Source organism: Aspergillus pseudonomiae (genome assembly GCF_009193645.1).
Source record: "Aspergillus pseudonomiae strain CBS 119388 unplaced genomic scaffold BDV37scaffold_45, whole genome shotgun sequence".
Taxonomy (NCBI): domain Eukaryota; kingdom Fungi; phylum Ascomycota; class Eurotiomycetes; order Eurotiales; family Aspergillaceae; genus Aspergillus; species Aspergillus pseudonomiae.
Window position 1 is genome coordinate 188,966 of NW_022476037.1, and position 19,338 is coordinate 208,303.

The window sequence follows — 19,338 nt, forward strand, 5'->3', positions numbered from 1 at the left end:
ACCTGCAGATCGATCAGCTAAGTGGCGCCTGGGCAGTCGCCGAGGATAGTTATTGGCGAAGATAATTTGGCCAAGATGGAAGCGGCAGCCGTATGCGATTGTTCAAATTATACAAAGGCATCTGGTTGGGCTGATGCAGATGTCGATCAACAAGATATATAAGGATATTAAAGACGAAAGGGTATATTTGATTTATGGTGATGTTATATAGTGGTGTTCTATACAATGCCCAATTTCCAGAGTAGTCTTCATGAGTGTAGTGCTCTAAGGCCAGCTCGCGCAATATCTTGTTCCTAGTGTGTGTGGAGGGTGAAGATGTAAGATGTTTTTCAGGCTGCATAACGTTTATATAGAGAACCGTACACGCTGTAGTATAGATCGGGTGATTTGTACCTATTAAACTATGTTGAACTGAATGGTTGATCGGCTTCTTGCTGGTGATAGAGTGCCTTCACCATAGTACTCTCAACACAGATGGGTAGAACACATGCTCGGGGTAGTATGGCTGGAGAATGTCCTTCAGATTCTCTCCCAAGTCATTCAGCCATCTCCACACATGTAGAGCCTTCGCGAATTCCCAGTACTCAGATAGCATCAACTCATCTCCCAGTGAATGGTTCCATCGTGATGAATAACGAAAGGAATCAAAGCATGGTATGTCAAAGGGGATCAACAATACCTAACAGTGGCAGGAGATGTAAGATGCCTTCAGTTGGGTTGTATTCATGGTAGAAGAGTTCCATTTGTTGATTCGTTTCGCTAACATCAACGTATCAATGGTCCGTGCATGATAATTTCATCAGGGTGGTATTTCTACTTCTATGAGACAGCGAAATATTCACCGACAGGCGTTTGAAACCACCCGTAGTCGTGACCATGCTTCTTCAACATGCTCTGGTACCTCCACATGAGGGATGAACGCCTTTCCTCTTGGCCCATATCCACTTTCATCATCCCTCAGTCTAGGGATTTCCCCCATTACCAACTCTAAAAATCGACCCAGTGGCCACCATGTGTTTCCCAGTGGTAACTCTTGATATTTCAGCTCCCCACCTTCCGATCTCTCCATATGCGGGACAATTATTGGACAGCTCATGAAAGATGGAGGCGACAGCCTGTCTCCGTACGCCTTTTGGAATGAGGCTTTTGTTCGCAGCATCATCGTGGGATCTTGAATGATCATACACGTCTGGAGCGCTTGGAAGCCAGCTGCATCGAGCACATTCCGACTCAGCGAGGCGTTTAAGCCACAGTTTGTGGATTGATCTTCGACCAAGATCATACAACCTCCATCCGTGATGGCGGATCGGTCAAAGAACGTGTCCAGGATCCTCTCCAAGACACGAGCTTCGGGTAAGCCGTGGATTTCTTGTGCGATCTGCGAGAAGCGAGGGTGTTGTGCGACAGCCTCATACAGGAAATGGGTAGAGTGGCCCACGCCACCACATAGGACCAAACATTTGCTCAACGACGGTCGCTCTTGTAGTACCTGGAACAAATATTCGGCTTGATAGAGAATTGCCGATGCGCAGATAACGATACCGTCCACCGGGGGACATGACGATAGGTCTTGGACCTGTTGATCCCCGAGATATTCGGCCACGACATTGATATCTTGGGCCGTTGCTTCGGAAGACATTCTTTTTGTTATGTAACCAATGACTTTTTTCCCGATCTGGTTCGCTATTTTGTTTCTCGGTTTTTCTCTCTTATCAGTTTGTCAATTCCATGCTCGGAGACCTGAAATGATTTTGCCGCATTATATTCATCGCGATAAATTATATTCCGGTGGGGTTGGTTTCCATTTATAGCCGGTGCGTTTGCACTCCACCGGCACGGATTACTCGTTCGGGTAGTCACGCGTCGCGCAGGTGATTCGCTGTGCCCCATTTTTTTTTCAATCAATTACCAAGTTGCTACTGCCCTCATTCGATTAAGAGAGTGGTTAAATCACTCTTATATGTGTTATGTTTGATTTCTGGTTTCAGAGTGACCTTTGCTGCCATATAGTGACGTTTTTGGTAAGCATCTGTTGAAATATATTTAGGAACCTGCCTAGCTGTCAAATATTTCTAAATTTTGTTTCACGACCTTGATACTCATGACTTAAGCAAACCCTGTTCAGAAATAGTAGCGATAGACAAATGAGTTACTTTTGTCAAATAGATTTTAACTAAGGGTTGACAGGTCCGTTTTGACCATATTCGTACCGTGTCTCTTGATCCTATTCAAACGTTAGTAATGAGCATGATCAACGATCCATGTCCAAACATACCCAGTATCGATTAAATCCAACTCCCTCGCACACTTCCGAGTATCCCAGAATCATAGGCGGTGCCGTACCCTCAAACATGCTCTGTTTCAATCCTTCCAGCGCATCCCGAATACTCTTCAACCTCGCCGCAACCAATGTCCACGGGTATGCCACGGCCGCGAAACCCATTTGAGCCAGGTCCTTCGCAGAGAGATTCTCCGTTTTGCCCCCTTCAATAATATTAGCCAGCATGGGCATATCCAACTCCGCAACGCAGCGCTGCATCGCCTCCCTATCCGGCAAGGCTTCCACAAACACCGCATCGGCCCCTAGTCTCTTGAACTCCTTTGCCCGCGTCATCGCCTCCTCCCATCCGAGGATCAAGGCATCCGTCCTAGCCAGAATGAAAATATCCCGTCCTTCATTCCGGGCGTCGCAGGCTGCTTGGATCCGAGCGTAGGCTTCGCCGCGCGAAACAACGGATTTCCCCTTCGTATGACCACATCCTATGCACAATTCCCACAATCAGTAACTACTTCGTAAAACCTTGCCGGAGAAGTTAGGATAGATAGCTAGACTCACGCTTCGGCCATGTCTGATCTTCAATCATCACCCCCGCTGCCCCAGCAGCAGCAAACGCCTCCACCGTCCGCCGCACATTCATCGGACTCCCATACCCCGTGTCCCCATCGACCATCACAGGGAGACTAGTCACCCTCACCGTCTCCTGGACCTTCCCGCACATCTCCTCCAGAGCGATATACCCCGTATCAGGCAGCCCGTATGAACTCGACACGGCGAAGCCGGATAAGAACAACATCGGGAAGCCCGCCTCCTCGACAAGCCGCGACGACAGCCCGTCGTAGCTACACGGGAAGGCCAGGATCTTGGAGGGATCGTCACGCGCTAACAGCATCATTGTGCGAAGACGCGATGTTTGGAGGGAGGGGATCGTGCCGCGGACATTGGGGATGGTGAGGGGTAGGGCTCGGGTTGTCCCGTTTGTAGATTGGGCTGGGACTGGGTTGGTGAATGTGAAGGGGTAGGGAATGTTTGTTTGAGACATTGTGGGTTTGGCACTTGGTTTAGAGTGTTGTTTTGCTCTGTTATGGTAGCTGGTTGATGTTGTTTATTCTATGGATGAGGGGTTGAGGGGTTGTGGCGTCATTGCCTTTCTTGTTTCCTTGCCAAGAGATTGGTCCTAATGCATCTAATGCATTAGATTGGTCAATTAAGTCTATGATCTGCATTATTACACTTGCATAGAATTCTGCTATCGGCATGCATTCAAGAGGGTTTCCTTAGGGTTGTTTTGTCAGCTGTTAGGGAAGATTAGTGTTGTTGTTTCGATCACGGGAATGACCCTAGAATATATGATTTGGTTATATAGCCACATTTTCATCGAAACAGGCAGTTCATATGAAAGCTCATGGTTTTAATGATATAATTATCGCCTGTCAATATATGTGCCTCGTGTCTGGTTTGGTTCACCGATTAATGCTGGTAGGGAAAACGCGTTAAGAGTAGCATTGAAGATGATTATATGTTATGTCAGCTCAGATCCATGTGTGACACATAAGACCAGCCAAATATCTCGTTAATAGCTGTATCCAATGATGCTGTCCAGCAATTATACCGAAGATAGCCCTGTAGAATACATAATGTGCCACGGAAGGCTTCTGTTTGGAAGAGAATCGTATCCCAAAGAGGAAATACGATATAATGACCAGAACTAGCGAAAGACACATTACACTCACCCGATTATCTCCGGATGGCGATACAAAGGCCGAGTGGAGCCGGTGTTTTCTAAGTATTCTATGTTGCCTCCACCATGATGGAGGAAACGAGAATCTTACCGGTGGCAAGTAAAGCAGGAACTGTTCGGATCAATACTACGTATCCATTGGCAGCACGCCACAAAGTCGCGCAGATTATCGGAGACATTTACCTTTCAATGCGCGATTAATGACGATTACTCCGAAATGGATGCATGTACATGTCCCAGAGAGGAGTTGGACGAAGTCCGGCGTTGGATAGAATTCAATGTGAACGTTTCTTCACTGGAAGCTGATAGTCGAATCGACGAAGACACTGGTGCTTCATTATGATAAGGACATCTGTTTACAATGGACTTTGGACTTTTGTGGCGACCTGTATGATTTCCACGATAACATACCCCCCAAAATGAGGCAAGTGGGGAATTAATCCGAGTTTTGAGCTTCAGGTAGGTATCGAGAGGTCCGTCCTCCATCAGAGTAATACCTCGTGGATAACTACCATAAACAGCTTTGATAATACTTGAGGCACATTGACCTCAGCACTACTGGCTGATATGGATACTTTGACCTTCAGAGATTGCCGAAAACGTGATGTCATGAAGTCGCGCGAATACGCGGCGCCGGAGGCTAAGGGAATTCAGGCGGGTCGTTAGAACGTGGCGGCTATGGCAGACTACTAACTACCCACTAGTAGGATCCGCTCTGCCTGGCTAGAACGTCCGAAGACTTTGATTTTGACTAACTCTACGCTCGCACTGTGGGCAGGGGTCTTGTCGAGTAAGCCAAACAGGGTCTACTAGGCTGATTTACTATAGCTGCGAAGACCGAGGATCCAAAGTGGTGACGATTCGATGCTGAAAAAACGTTTATACACATGTGAATACACAGTACTGGCAGCATTTGCCCCCCGAAGAGGCATTTGCCATCGATGACAAGGGCCATTGTATGGTAGTCCAATTTCTCTGGACAAAATTTCCGGCATACCACCAGACGCTCCACCGTGGCTATGCTAGCAGATGGCAATTTTCTATCCAAGATACAGCAAACTCTTCTGTTTACAATCAGTGGTAGAAGTGCTCATAGGGCGGCTGTCACAAGCAGGGTTTGGTTCCGGCTTTCCTCCGACTAGTCTGAAGTTCTAATGCCTTGGACGGTAAAATTGAGTTTTACGGCGAAGTCGGGTTTTGGCAGGGCGTATTACCCGCGGTGAGCCTTGACCAAGAGACTTCGCTGGAAGGTTCGTAGAGGCCAAAAGAGTATGTGCGGGTGTGACTGTGTGAGAAAACCCGATGGGTGGGACATTGAGCCTAAGTGGTCCACTCTCTATGACATAGAAGTCTGATTCGACACGGATGCTGTCTTGACCTAGCTGCTGAATGTCTAGAATCATGTGGAGAGCGACTTGTAAGTTAGTGCGAGACCGGGGTGAAAGAATGGCATCTCAGTGAATCGAGCGCTTGGCACTGGCAGCCATCCTCGGGTGTCCTGAGGTTGCAATAAGAGTCATGTTTGGATTTCTTAATAGGACCAATGGATCCTTAGAAGCAATAGAATTGCTTCATCTGTAACTTTCCCCTTGCCAAGCTATTCTTTGTGGTGTGTTGTGTTGCGCCAGAAACGTGGCCCCAGCCTTGGTTGCCCACAAACCCTAAGGAGGACGTAACACACAACACTCCGGCTTTCCATTTACAGGACAAACAACCGAATTACCCATGGTTTTAGGGCCCCTAGCTTGTTACGAGTCCCTATCCAATGCTGGAATTGCAATGGATTGTAATCCCATTGGCTGTTCCGGACTACCAGTGAGCTTAGTCATTTCGAATGAGTGGCCAGCGGATGTCCTGTCCCTGGCCCAGACTTCGCCTTCCATGGGTCATTGCCAATAGTAAATTTAGGTCCTGGTAAGGGGCTGCCCTATCTCTTTGTCAAACCACACGATGAGAGAAAGTTAGAGAAACTTCCAGTACAGATGGCATCACGACACGGGGGCATACAGGTAGTAGGGCCACGATAGATTGAAATACTGAACTCTACTACTTAATGACTCAACGACTCAACGAGTACTAGCTCGATCATCACAAGATAGTGCCAACTGTGGAGTCGGCTCCACACAAGACTGTATTGAATGGTAATCAATGGGCTTGCAGAATTTCCACACTGGCGTCTCAGCTTGCCGAGCAACACCTCCTTCTGAATTTCTGTCCTTGGCCCACTTTTGCGGGCTTGGCCGAGATTTGTCAAACTTTTGCTAGTCGTTGTCTGTTTCTGCTGCATTTACCTTTGTCTATCTTGCTGATAGATGGGTGTGATAAGCTTCAGTCTGCTACCATTTACTGGCTACATAAAAGCCTAACGATAGCACTGCTACGCAGGGTCCAATGTAACCATCCCGGTCCCAGAGGTTTTGCCTGTAGGTTTGCAGCGTACTTTAGTGAAGAGATTGCAATGCCAGAATGCCGATCATTAACCTCGTCCATGAGCGGCCCGCCGAAGCAACTACCATTGATACTGAATACAATGTGGCCAATGGCTTTGACCCGCTTTTACATTCAGGAACACTACACTGTCCCATGAATCTAGAAGCCACGGTGGATATTCCAGAATCCTTCAGCCACCAATCGTGGTGCTTTTTGAGGAGGCTAAGGGATGTCTTCTTGTGAACCCAGCCTGCTGTCCATTCAGCTCTCTTTCGTCCCTTGAAACCCAAGATCCATTTGTGACATATCCATGGCAAGCTTGTCAGAGGCACCCTGCTGACGCACTACGCCTGCCCCATCTGCCGTCGTCAACCTTTGGAAGATCCTTCGAGCACCATGGATGGTCGAGACCGTGCTCAAGAAGCTGAACCAGGTGACCCCGGGGTAAAAGTTTTATTCCAGAAGGCTATATAGAGGGGCCCAATTCCCATGTCGAGGACCTGAACTTGGTCTTTGTGTCATCACCTTTTTCTGGATTTTTTCTTCCAACTACCCACATTCTTTAAAAAAGCAATCTCAGCTACACCAGTTGTAACACTTCTCACTTCGTCTTTCTTCGATCCTTACCAATCGCTTGACGCGAAGTCCATTCTTTATCAAAATGCAGTTCACCAAGTCCCTCCTGCTGCTGGCAGCCCTCACCACTGGCTCCCTTGCCCACCGCGTGCACGGCCACGCAAGACGCCAGTCGCCATCCGCCACTGCGTCTGCCGTTCCCTCTTCCTCTGGCTCTGCTTCCGGGGGATCCTGGACCGCCACCCCTGCTAGCGGGTCCTACTCTACTGCCGGATTTGGCTCTTCCACCGCCAACAGCGGCTCTGATATCACCTACCAAGGCAACGTCGGCAACCCCTGGGGTAGCAATATCATTGAGGTGTCGGAGAGCGATGCCTCGAACTACAAGCACGTGGTCGCCATCTCGGGCCAGAACACCGAGCCCTGGTCGGTTGTCTTCTGGAACAAGTATGGCCCTGACGGCAAGATGGACGGCTGGTACGGCAACGCCGCCGTGAGCTTCACCCTCAACGCCGGTGAGACCAAGTATGTTGCCTTCGACGAAGACACAAACGGTGGCTTCGCTGCTGCTCCTGGCAGCATTCCCACCGACTCCGACGGCGGATACGCCTCCACCTGGGGTGAATTCGACTTCGGCAGCGCCGGTAACTCGGGCTGGTCCGGCTTCGACGTCTCTGCTATTGTCGCCCAGAACGCTGGTCTCACTGTCCAGGGCATGAAGATGTGTGACGTCTTCAGTGGTACCTGCTCCTCTATCACTCCCGGTGCCGCATCGGTGAACAATGCTTACACCACCGCCGAGACTGACATCGGTGGTATCGGTGGCAACCTCTCTGGCGATGGCGCGGTCCGTCTCGCCGTTACTATCGACTACAGCGGTTAAGCCATGTACTTGTGGGATAAAAGTTAGATGATTGATTAAATTATATGATGAAACAATTTACGATTTTACCTTATCTTTTTCTCTATGTATTGTATCGTAGTCCCTTTGACAGCGGACTTGGTAATCTCAAGACATGATCAGAGTCTTTCTCCGGCCTCCGACTAGTTAAGCAAACTAGACTGGTATGTGTGCTGATAACCTGAGCTAGAATGAGACTTCAATCTCGCCCCGTCGTCTGTTATTCCTGAATTGACAATGATCAACAATCGCTGTATGACCTAAAACTGGAAAGCTCTGGATATGGAAATGGGGCTTGGTGGTGGCCAAAGGTTGGGAACATTGATTAGCTATTGGACCATTCATCGGTAAAAGGCTCTCTGAGAGGGCTGAAGAAACAACATTCCGTCCCATCTCCAGTAGATAATTTCACAAAGCTTACTTCATACAAGGCCCTCAGATTTGTCCAACCTACAATATCGTCACCGACAACATGATCGCTTTCGGAGAGGTGACTCATTGTTACTGTACAGTCTATCATTATATGTCCGACTTTCCTCATTCACACGAATCTTTCTCAGAGGATGTATATCTATCTCTAGTTGGTTGTAACCGGTGCTCCCAGGACCGCCAGGTCATCCGAATTCAATACTATATACAAACCGTCATTCCATGACGCACAGATAGTTCCGTATGCCACTAACGATCACGAATCACGTTTCGACCTCCTTGCCGCATTCTTCTGTTCAACCCACATGCCCATAGTCCCAAACACCCCCAAACATCCAGACGTCATAAGCACAGGCCCCCAGATGGCTGGTGTGAACTGTCCCTTGAGCAAGCTCTTGCGGACCGACAGATATCGAAAAATACCATACCCGAACGACCAGACACTAATGGCTTGACAGAGAGTCGTAGCAGAAAATCCGCCGTTGTGGTCGAAAAATAATAAACTGCCTGAATGTTCTTGGCTGTTGCTGTGGCTGGTACCGCCTGGCTGCGCAGGAGTGGCTGCGATCGTGGCTGTGCTGTTGTCCGACCCAACGACTAGGTTCAGTTTGCTGCTGGACAGGGCGGAGGACAGCATGCGGTCGACTGCATCCAGACGGCCGAGGGCGAGAGCCATAGCTGCGAAGCCCAGGCCCATGCGGGTCCAGGAGAGAAAGGTGCGCTCGTTGGCTTGGTGGTCGCGTAATTGGGAGCCGGTGTTGGCCACGCGTTGGGGGAGTATTCGGCGCCATAAGGAGGACATTATTCTTGACTTTGTATTATGAAGACAACTTTTTATTTTAATTATGCGTGTGGCTGTACTAAAGGTATTTATTTGTGGTGAATATATTTGAGATGCTTGTTTGTATGCAGATTATCACAAGGTTTAATTGTGATTTCTTCAGCCCGACACGAACCACGTGATGAGTTCAAACCTATTCGAAGCAATCTTCCAGTGCTCTTTCGCATAAACTTGGAATACACTCTCGTTTGAACTGATTTCCTATAGATTTAGTCACATTAGGTTTCCTGGGATTTATTGTATAAGATGGTCTATTTCTACGCTCTTGAATACCACATTTAGTCCGGTGACTAGTGTTGTTGAAGCTAAATATAGACAAACAAACTGACCATGTTCTGCAAAGCCAATTGATGTTGGCTTGTTTTCAATCTCTCTGGGGCGTTACCTGTTAGTTTAGAGGCTTTGAGGCAAAACTTTGGGAATCTATAATGACTGAATCTTACATCCTCTTATATCGCCTACAAGTGTTACCTGTCTCGAACGGGGGATGATCTAGAACACCAAATTTCCCAATCCGGTCTGCTTAAGCATCAAGATATAGGTTATATACGAACTAGCCAATTATAGGAGGGATAGAGTCAATGAACTAGGCAAAAAAAGGGAAATGTAAAAACTTGTTTTTCCAATTTGACCCCCAAATTGAATATGTGTCGGCCCATTAGTGCTGACAAGATACCAATTAAACTAATTTAGCCTCATATTTAGGGCCAGATTGACCAATAGAATCAAGGCCTATGTCTTAGCGTCTCCTCGAAGTACATATTAATGGAATCCCTCCGATTCCCTTTAACATTGACCGTGCATTTGGAACCAATTGTTAGATAAGCAATTATATGGCCCTTCGGGGACTTTCCAAACACGGAGCAACTTGGCTCTAAGGAAAGTGTGCGACGGTCCGATTCACGCCATACGATGATAAATCCTCCATTCTCAAAATGAACCATTCTGTGTATAAATACCGGGAGCTTCTCGACATGTTTCCCCCAGAGCATAAATTACTTGTTTGTGAATAACCTCCTGGAATACCTCATATAACACCAGTCAGCATCCTGTGACAGCTCTTAAATCAATAACAATGTCTGTCCCTTCTCACCCGAAACTCGAAGGCTTTGATATCATTCAGGCCACATACAAGCAAATTGGCGACCATGCCATTCGAGTGGACATCCTGATTCCTCAAACACCCTTTACCGGCAAACGCCCGACCCTGGTCCGCACCCACGGCGGCGCCCTGGTAACTATCCCCAGCGCAACCAGCATTGCATGGTCACTAACGAAACACGTAGGTTGCATGTGACTCCTTGTTCATGGATTTCTTCCCCCACTGGGCAGCGGACCTAGCCCTCAAGCACGGAGCCGTGATCGTGAGCCCCAACTACCGGCTCATGCCCGAGTCCACGAGCGCAGAGATCTACGACGATATCGATGACTTCTGGAAATGGCTCCACTCCCCAGCTCTGACCGAATTACTCGCAAACCACACCACGCCCACAGAGATCGATCTCACCCGCATCCTCACGACTGGTGATTCCGCAGGTGGCTTGCTAAGCCTCTATCTCGCCCTGACCTATCCATCCCAGATCCGTGCCTCTACAGCCGGTTACCCGTGGGCGAATCCCAGCTCAGCAGGCTTTCAGGCGGCACGCACAATCCTACCATTCGGCGTACATACGCCCGAATCCGTCATCGATGACACCGTGGCTGCTGCGGCTTCTGGTTCGATAGTGTCGTCGGATACCTCACCTGCCCGGCTCGGCTTCATGCTTGCGGCTGTTGAGCACGGCCGTTTGGCTGGCTTTTATGAGCGTCAGACAGAGGATTCCTCACGCCGAGAGTTGTTCTACCCTGCGAAGAAGCTGGAGGAACCGGGCTTGAGTATCCCACGGGGAGGGATTGCCATTTGGCACGGGCGTCAAGATACCGTGGTTCCTCTGGAGGACGTGGAGGAGTTTGTGGTGCGGCTGCTTGAGGCCACAAAGGGCCTGGAAAGCGGTGACAAGGTTGTACTGGCGTTACGGGATGGGGACCATGGGTTTGATATGGACTCTCGGTATGAGGACGAGTGGTTGCAGAAGGCTCTTAAGTCGGCCGTGGAGGCTTGGCTGGAGTAATCGGTTATGGGAGGGATGTATAAGTAGGTGATGTTCATGATGTACCGATTATTATAAATTAATATTTCTTTGCTCTGATAATGGTATTTCATTGGACTGAAGTCTCATATTTGTGCAAACCTGCTTGATTCGCCGTGGCAGAAATCTCCAGTTCAGTACTATGGACATGGACCTGACCCGTATGACTTGGATTGAGTATAGATCTCATTCCATCGCAAAATACCCTAGGTTGTGTAAGCTCATCTCGACCATTATCCTACAGCATCGATAGGTCTCTCACTTTGTTCTTTATCGTGCCCCTTATCCCGAATACAGCTCGGATACCTTATATAGAACAGAGCCATGACGACCAGCATAGGAACGCTATCAAAAACATACATGGGCCATTCATGCTGTAGTAAGTACCCCGACTCCCCACCCCAGTACTCGATGACTCGGAATATCGATCGGATCATGATAAGAGCACTAACCGCGAACAGCATATGCAAACTCGACTCCCACGGTAAGTTAGAATGGAAACACTCGGACGTCGGGGCCCTTAGCACACGTCGATAAAATACAGCCGCAGTTACACCAAAAAAACCGAACGATATCAGCTGAATGAAAAGACCCAGTAAGACGACTGCTTTGGCGGCCGTTCCGTGGCTGGTAACGCTTAGGCCTGTCGATGATGCCTGTACGGCGAAGGATGCTATGTCTCCGACGACAAAGACTTTTGTAAGCCATTTCATGGGGATGATGCTGTGTTGTTCTCCGCGCACGGCGCGGATTATCCGGCTTAGGGTCATGTAGATAGAGGCTGCGAATAGGACGGGGGCGAGTAGTGCGCCGTTATTGGAAAGCGCGTAGGCGAATAGGGAGGCTGTGTTCTTATATGCGCCGCAGCGACCTCCATATCCGTAGATCTCGACTTTTGGTGGCAGTAGTTGGCTAGGTTCGTGCAGTATGAAAACATGGGACGCGGGGTTATACAGATTCCTCCCATGGCGAAGGGAATGTAGAACCAGGTTCGGGTTTTGATGAGCCGATAAGTGTGCAGCACAGTCGCTCCTGCGAAAAACAATAGAAATACAACTGCTGCTCCGAGGGATGGGACATAGAGCCATAGGTAGTACCCGTGCTTGTAGGGCTTTAACTCGCCCATTCTTTCACCTTGGGACTGCTCTGCCTTTTGATATGGGGTGGTATGAGGGGATCGACTGAGGCCTTTGTGCCAGTCCAGCGATACAATTATATGCCCAGTCTTCTTTCTATTAATACTTAATCAGAGCACCATATACTCTCATCGAAGGAAGTGGGCCGAGAATAAGGCGCTGTGGCTGTTCTTAGTAGCTGGGTCGTGCATACGTGAGGAACCCGAGTTCCACTGTATCCAGAAGTGGACCAAGGACCAACTATTGGTCAGCCTTTTGGTCTATGCATACGTCTCCTCGGTATCTAGGATCTACTTCTCATGATATCTACGGAAGACTTTACGAAGTATGGGAAATTGTATACGCTGGTGGAGTTCAAAGTCTACTCCATTTACAGGCAGTGTTTCTTTCTAATCATCTCTGGCCCAAACGCCCATCAATTCTTCGGAACTCGGGCCCTGCTACAAAATGGAAACTGCTCTTCCTCGTGGATCGCTATCCCTATTGAAACCTGCCCGGTCAGGATAGGGGCCAAGTATTCTTTCATTGTTGACCCCATTGTGATCAGAAAATGTTTCTGGCAACATTTCCGGGACGTTCCCCCCTCCTACCTAGTAGACTATCACCTCACACATGATAGAAGGATAAGACCCAGACATACTCAAAGAGTGGCCCTGGCCCGGGGCTTCACATAGGCGATAAAATTTCCGTACACCGGGATCAATAGAGGAGCCTGATAGTACTTCATAGTGTTCTTATAAGTCTGTGCGTCTTTGAGGATGCAGGGAAGTTCTTGGTAGAGAGTATCACGAATCACTTGGGGCCGGACTGGGGAGGCTGGTTAGGTTGGCCAAATGAGGTTATTCATAGTGGTGAGTATATTGGAAATGCAGTACGACGCTGCGGTGAATGGTGACCTATTTGGAAATATATCGCGCCAAGAATGTATAGGCTGTGGTCTGGGTATACGTACATTTGAAGATTCTTCGGATCCCCATTTATTTTGCTCATTATACCATGACTTCACATTACCTCACCCATTCCTAGTATAAACTTGATGCAACATTCATAATCCAAATGCTGTTTTCCCCGTCGATTTATTAATGACAATGCAGAATTGATTAATAGGAGAATTCTCCGACAGGATGCCTTAGCGTCAGAGCCAAGCCATGCCCGAGACGAGGCGATATCCCTAAGTCGCCCGCCCTGTAAACAACCCTAAAATGCAAATGTAGCCAATTAAATCATCTATGTGCATATATTAAATCCGTAACAATGCACCCTTCACATTACCTCCCAGCTGGACCCTCCATAGCCGATGCTCATTCAATGCGAACATTTCACCACCCTTTCCGAAGCAGAAATTGGCGACTCCCCCGTCGATCAGAATACGTCCGAGCAGAACACCGCCAGGAGACCAGACATTGATTCCGTCACCACAGCCGCTGTACACATTCCCGTCTAGATCACATTTAATCCCGTCTGGGATACCTTTATCGGCCATTGCGAAGAGTCTCTGGTTTGTAAGAAAGGGTTCGCCGTGGTAGGTCGATACGTTGAATGCATATCTAACCGATTTATGTTAGTATAGATCATCCAAACACCAAGAACATATATAATTTAAAAAAGGCCATACATCGAAGAAACCCTCTGGTCATCTGTACTCCCATTACCATGCAACCAGTGCGTATCAGTCACATAAACGGTCTTTTCATCAGGTGAGAAACAGATCCCATTCGGTTTTCCGAATCCGTCTGCCATTGCCCGAATATTCCCACTCACTGGATTCCATCTGTATACCTGACTGGGTAATGAAGGCGTCGGCCGATACCCCTGTTCAAAGCCATAAGTTGGGTCCGTGAGCCAGATCGACCCATCCGAGTGCACCACGACATCGTTCACGGAGCTAAACGGACGGCCGTAGAAGTCCGCCTTCAGGAGCTTGCTGGTGTATGGTGGTTCCGTGGACATGAGATAGAGTCCACTGGACTGGGTCATAGACCCCTGACCGCATATGAGCACCCCGTCATCGCCGTAGTTCAGGCCGCCGTTTGCGAGCGGTATGCTGGTCAGGATTTCCTCACATTTCACTGGGGTTTCATTGAGATGCACGCGGGTGATGCGGACGGATTGCTCGCCCCGGGCGTCTGTGATGCGGCTGCTGGTTATGAACAGGTGGTTGGTGGAGGCAATGAAAACGCCGGCTTCGTGGGCGAACGGGTATGATTCGTTTTCTGCTAGTAGTTCTAGAGACGGCGATTGACCGAGAATGGAGTGGAAGCGCTTATCGTGGACTTGGAATGCGTTGGAGTGTTTGGTCATAGTGTGCTGTGTCGTTCCTCACACTGTTGTATCGGTAGTAGTTTGAGTCCGATTGAAATGGGACTCGATAAGACCGAGATGCTAATCAATGTGTTTTATGGGCAGTTGGCCGATCCTCGATTATCTGAAATATAATCCTTCTATGTGTTTAGATTTTCTGAACTAAAGTCAAACAAGTCAGCTAAATTGGCTAACGTTGTGTCAAAAACTTCCAATGACTTGAAATAAAAAGTCGCAAGTAATTAGAAGTAGAGAAGAAATTTACCCTACCACATGGTTTATAAGTAAGCTTGCATAGGTCTGATACAATGATTCTATTCCCAAATCCTGATACAGTATTCGGAGCCACTAATTCCCCTTCCAGGAAAGTCCCCTATAAAGTGGATCAACTCATCCCCGCATCGGAGATCCAGCGAAGCAGTTGAAAAGAGCAATCACAGCGTAGTCTGGGTTATCTGTAAGTTCTACCCAAGCCAGAACATTCATATCTTTGTTTGTCGTTAAAGGAATGGACTACAGAATGGGATCTGGTGTTTCCCCAAGACGGTGGACGTAGAGGACCACCTCTTTCATCGCTTGATACAGCTGGTTGCAGAACTGGTACAAATGTTTATACTGAAAATCAATATAACTTGGAAAATTTAACGCTAATTTAAGCACGAGTATTTGAGTGTGGACCTCACAAATGTAACCACTCAAAGAACCTCAAAATCTGCGCTTCTGGGCTCGCCCCCGTTACAAGCACTTAAATCCATCGGACAGGCACTCATAATTACAACACATTCTTGCTCCGCTTTCAATACAATATAGTCCCCCGCCTTGCTGTCCGGGTTCATGCATTGTAGCTTGGTGCCATTGATATCGACCTTCATGAATAGATTCAGTGGATCGGGTACCCAGCCGCTCTCTAGAAACCCAGTAATATAGCTGAATGATGGTTCAGCACATTGCTGTACAGCACTGCGAAGATTATCGGCGCAGTTATCGTGGTCTTTATCGCTGCCAAGTTGGAGGTAACGTTCTGGAGAGCAAGCAGCGTAGAGAACGTCGTGCACGCCAGGAGATGTGTCCTCGACAATTGTCAAAATAGGATCCCGTCTGTTGTCCAGGAATGATTCGTTAACGGATGGAAGAAGTTTATGCAAGGTGGACCGAGTGTGAGTCATCGACATATATCTGGGAAAGGTGGGTGTTGAGGTAATAGTAAAAGCCCAGGTGTCGATGACCTGACCTCCCGAGGAGTCTATGACCTTGATCGACTGGCCAACATGCAGTCGTTGCGTCGCAAACCGACGGGCAGGAATAGTGGGCATTTTGTAAAAATTGCTTTTCAAAGTCTTACTATCTGTAGGATTAACAAGTTGGGGAAAAGTCAGCTTGGAGGCCCTGGGGTCTGGTTGTTATAAGCATAAAGCTATAGTATATACTAACCGAAAAAGGAATGTTGAAGCAGCTCTCTGACTCCCTGGAGAAAAAGTACTTTTTGTCTCCAAAACCCCAATAGCCCGAGGCCTGCAACGCACTGACAATTTCTGTGTCTCCAAAAGTAAATGACAATGACGTCATTTGTCTGTGGGCTCTAATATGGGGCTGTCTGGTAGTCGTCAGAGCATGTTGATAGTATTTTCTCTTCTGAGACCTGGATAATACCTTGCCTCTTTTCGAGACTTCTTTTTCGTTTTCTATTAGATAAAATACAGCTAGCTAGTTGATCTTGATTGAACCTGTGCGATAGAGGTGGATTGGAGTAAGTGATCAGCTGTTTGGAGGTTTAGAGTACTACTAGACCAAAGCTAGAAATACCCCGCTGATACGAGCATCTTATGAAATGAAAGAGGGTTCAAAGTCCGCTTACCAAGACATCTCCCATTCCCCCAGTTCTGCCAGTTCTGTAAAGTTCTTTGGGGAATTGATTTTGATAATATCGTGCGGCTACAGTCATGGCCGAAACACGTTTTGAGCTATAAACACACATCATATCGATTTTCCAGTCCCACTGCTATCGCTTTAATAATGAGATCTTTATTACTGAAAGTCTCAACTATATAGTATCGAAAGCGACCGGTATACAAGTTTAAAACGCGAGAACTGGCCTCAACTCTATAGATAGCGCCCAAAGACTACTATTAAGTTAAAAAAATTAAGATTGTCAAAACCAGATTTAGAGATACTAGCCTAATATATCAAAATATTATAGATATATTTCAAATCCTCGGCAGATTTCTTAGAAATCAAATCTTTAACCGGCCGGAAAATTATCCAGAATCAGATGCACCAGAGCTTCTTTATCATACATTTAAAAATAGATGCCACAGCTATCATAACCAAGACTTAAACTTTTATTTTTCTAATTAGTCTATAACTTCTTATTATAATAACACTCTTCTCAACAGTTCACTTATAGATAAGTATACTTTAAAAAATTAATATAAAAGAGGTCAGTGGAACCTGTGTCACAGACCCTGATCTAGCACAAAAGCAACAAGGCAATATACTGCGAAGCTGTTAAGAAAGCGAGACACAGGAGTCTTATAAGAAGATCACATAATATCTACCCCAGAGTCTACTGCAGTATCTTGGCAGAAATATATTGAGGGTATATTATACTATATAGGATAATTGGATATACTCTATAATCTACTTCAGTATTCCAATAGAAGTATATCAAGAAATAGGTGTAATAGCAGGATACATACAGATACTTATTTCTATAAGATTAGTTCAGCTTTCTGAGATCAATCCAAATCACTACTTGGAACCTATCTTTAATAGTAACCAGTCCCAGTTAGTTTGTACTTCCTCAACTACTACGTATATATCTTCAGTAGGCCTGGCCTTTTAGACTCAAGTCCAGTTCTTCTTAATAATAAGCTCTTATATTACTTAATGTTTTGACACCAACAACAACTGCAACAATTACATCCTTGATACATAGTTCTGTGTGAGCTGTATCTGTATTATTATTGCCCTACAATGTAGGCTCTTGATTTAATCGCATCGGCACAGAGAGATCAACAAGCACATACCGAAAAAATGCCCTTCTGTTTCGTAATAATATTCATTTCAACACATCGTAACTCTTCCTGATGCACATTCGTCGTGGGCAGGAAGGAGCAGCTGTATGTCTAAAAGCTACTGAGTTCAAGGAAAACGACAGGCAAAAGTCTACGAATATATAAGAAACCAAACAGAAATCAAAAACAAAACTGACATCTCCACATATTATGATACAAGTTGCCTCTGCATTGTGAAAAAAATGCCTCGTCTCGGTGCGCGCTCTTGGCAGACCCCCACAAGTGTCTCGTCTCGAGGACTGGAGGGCCCTAGAAGATGATCTTGTTTTGTATGCGGAGAATCAACGCGGGGTTTCGATCCTTGTGGGGCATTGAATGACATATGATTCTTTGTATGTATATTCACATTGCCTCCGTCGAGAGGAAGGCTAGCTTGTTATAAGTATCTGGACTAGGACTGCCACTGGGTCAATCATTTCTGTACCGCTGTTATCTCATTGCCAGATCTTACCACCATGTCCTCTACAGAAGCTACCAGCGCCTCTCAGGCCTCCACCGCACCCCAGACACAGGTTACCCTGGGATCTAAAGTGATCGCAAGTAGGAACCCCACACTGGAATCCCTCGTGATCTCTCTCATTGACTGGTTGCTATTTGTTTAGTTACTGGTGCAAACCGGGGTATCGGTCTTGGAATCGCAGAATGTTGTCTGTCCAACGGCGCAGAAAGAGTCTACTCGATCGACATCGGCGAGACGGGCGAAGAGTTTGTCGCACTCTCGCAGCGTTATCCGGGCAGGCTTCACGCATTGAACGCAAACGTGACCGAGGAGGAGACGATCACGGCGGCTGTCGAGAAGATTATTGCAGAAGCAGGTGCACTGCACGGCATGGTAGTAAATGCAGGACGTACACACCATAAGGCAGCTCTGGACTTTACCAAGGAAGAAATTGAGAACTTGTTTAATGTTAATCTTTTCGGTGCATTTTACACGGCGCGGGCGGCTGCGCGTGCCTTCATTAAATTGGGAATTAAGGGCTCCATCGTCTTTACGGCTTCGATGGCTTCGTACCGTCCCAATAAGGTGAGTAATTCCCTGCATGAGCACGATCTGTGTTATGGCACCGATCACTAATGTACAAAATAGAGAGTACCCTCTACCCCGTACGGTGCCTCAAAAGCGGGTATTCGCAACATGACCCATACCCTGGCCATGGAATGGGCCCAGTACGGTATTCGTGTGAACAGTGTTTCTCCGGGTCTAGTAAAGACTGCGATGACGTATTGGGTGCCTCAGCAGCCGGACTGGGAGCAGCAGCTGAAGTACTATGGTGGATTCCCTAGACTGGCGGAGGTACAGGAGCTCGGTGGTGCATATGTGTACCTCTTGAGCGATGCGGCTAGTTATACGACCTCCATTGATATCCCTGTAAATGGTGTTATTGGCAGTGAGTGTCCATAGCTCCAATTGTTCTTTCATATAATCCGGTTTGCTGACCATAACAGTTTGTTGATCTGGTCTCATATGAGTATCCTCGCGGGATACGCTGTGGGTTGATATA

The 19,338-nt window shown here is 47.3% G+C and overlaps 9 protein-coding genes across 9 annotated transcripts; 3 read left to right on the top strand and 6 right to left on the bottom strand.

Moving 5' to 3' along the window:
* Nucleotides 1-165: 165 nt before the first annotated feature.
* BDV37DRAFT_251592 (uncharacterized protein) lies at nucleotides 166-1,742 on the bottom strand. Its single transcript, XM_032082323.1, has one exon. The coding sequence runs from the start codon at nucleotides 1,637-1,639 to the stop codon at nucleotides 839-841; it is 801 nt and encodes a 266-aa protein (XP_031940268.1). The 5' UTR covers nucleotides 1,640-1,742; the 3' UTR covers nucleotides 166-838.
* Nucleotides 1,743-1,869: 127 nt separating this feature from the next.
* Nucleotides 1,870-3,350, bottom strand: BDV37DRAFT_251594 (isocitrate lyase/PEP mutase family protein). The gene is made up of 3 exons (XM_032082324.1): nucleotides 2,837-3,350; nucleotides 2,188-2,760; nucleotides 1,870-2,021 (listed from the first exon to the last, which is right to left on the bottom strand). Exons 1-2 carry the CDS (start codon nucleotides 3,318-3,320, stop codon nucleotides 2,252-2,254), a joined length of 993 nt encoding a protein of 330 aa, XP_031940269.1. The 5' UTR covers nucleotides 3,321-3,350; the 3' UTR covers nucleotides 1,870-2,021; nucleotides 2,188-2,251.
* Nucleotides 3,351-7,110: 3,760 nt separating this feature from the next.
* Nucleotides 7,111-7,908, top strand: BDV37DRAFT_284278 (putative allergen; the record flags this gene model as incomplete). The annotated part of the gene is made up of 1 exon (XM_032087469.1): nucleotides 7,111-7,908. One exon carries the CDS (start codon nucleotides 7,111-7,113, stop codon nucleotides 7,906-7,908), a length of 798 nt encoding a protein of 265 aa, XP_031940270.1.
* Nucleotides 7,909-8,388: 480 nt separating this feature from the next.
* Nucleotides 8,389-9,355, bottom strand: BDV37DRAFT_251598 (uncharacterized protein). The gene has a single exon (XM_032082325.1). It carries the CDS (start codon nucleotides 9,155-9,157, stop codon nucleotides 8,612-8,614), a length of 546 nt encoding a protein of 181 aa, XP_031940271.1. The 5' UTR covers nucleotides 9,158-9,355; the 3' UTR covers nucleotides 8,389-8,611.
* Nucleotides 9,356-10,074: 719 nt separating this feature from the next.
* Nucleotides 10,075-11,549, top strand: BDV37DRAFT_251599 (alpha/beta hydrolase). The gene is made up of 2 exons (XM_032082326.1): nucleotides 10,075-10,430; nucleotides 10,483-11,549. Exons 1-2 carry the CDS (start codon nucleotides 10,272-10,274, stop codon nucleotides 11,305-11,307), a joined length of 984 nt encoding a protein of 327 aa, XP_031940272.1. The 5' UTR covers nucleotides 10,075-10,271; the 3' UTR covers nucleotides 11,308-11,549.
* A 9-nt stretch (nucleotides 11,550-11,558) lies between these two features.
* BDV37DRAFT_294934 (RTA1 domain-containing protein) lies at nucleotides 11,559-12,451 on the bottom strand (the record flags this gene model as incomplete). The annotated part of the gene is made up of 2 exons (XM_032089747.1): nucleotides 11,559-12,217; nucleotides 12,280-12,451. The coding sequence occupies 2 exons, from the start codon at nucleotides 12,449-12,451 to the stop codon at nucleotides 11,559-11,561; spliced, it is 831 nt and encodes a 276-aa protein (XP_031940273.1).
* A 1,079-nt stretch (nucleotides 12,452-13,530) lies between these two features.
* BDV37DRAFT_294937 (SMP-30/gluconolactonase/LRE family protein) lies at nucleotides 13,531-14,883 on the bottom strand. The gene is made up of 3 exons (XM_032089748.1): nucleotides 14,463-14,883; nucleotides 14,077-14,429; nucleotides 13,531-14,008 (listed from the first exon to the last, which is right to left on the bottom strand). Exons 1-3 carry the CDS (start codon nucleotides 14,760-14,762, stop codon nucleotides 13,702-13,704), a joined length of 960 nt encoding a protein of 319 aa, XP_031940274.1. The 5' UTR covers nucleotides 14,763-14,883; the 3' UTR covers nucleotides 13,531-13,701.
* A 281-nt stretch (nucleotides 14,884-15,164) lies between these two features.
* BDV37DRAFT_251600 (uncharacterized protein) lies at nucleotides 15,165-16,294 on the bottom strand. Its single transcript, XM_032082327.1, has 2 exons — nucleotides 16,194-16,294; nucleotides 15,165-16,107 (listed from the first exon to the last, which is right to left on the bottom strand). Exon 2 carries the CDS (start codon nucleotides 16,073-16,075, stop codon nucleotides 15,458-15,460), a length of 618 nt encoding a protein of 205 aa, XP_031940275.1. The 5' UTR covers nucleotides 16,076-16,107; nucleotides 16,194-16,294; the 3' UTR covers nucleotides 15,165-15,457.
* A 1,997-nt stretch (nucleotides 16,295-18,291) lies between these two features.
* On the top strand, nucleotides 18,292-19,238 carry BDV37DRAFT_284284 (uncharacterized protein; the record flags this gene model as incomplete). The annotated part of the gene is made up of 3 exons (XM_032087470.1): nucleotides 18,292-18,376; nucleotides 18,439-18,860; nucleotides 18,924-19,238. 3 exons carry the CDS (start codon nucleotides 18,292-18,294, stop codon nucleotides 19,236-19,238), a joined length of 822 nt encoding a protein of 273 aa, XP_031940276.1.
* Between the last annotated feature and the right edge of the window lie 100 nt (nucleotides 19,239-19,338).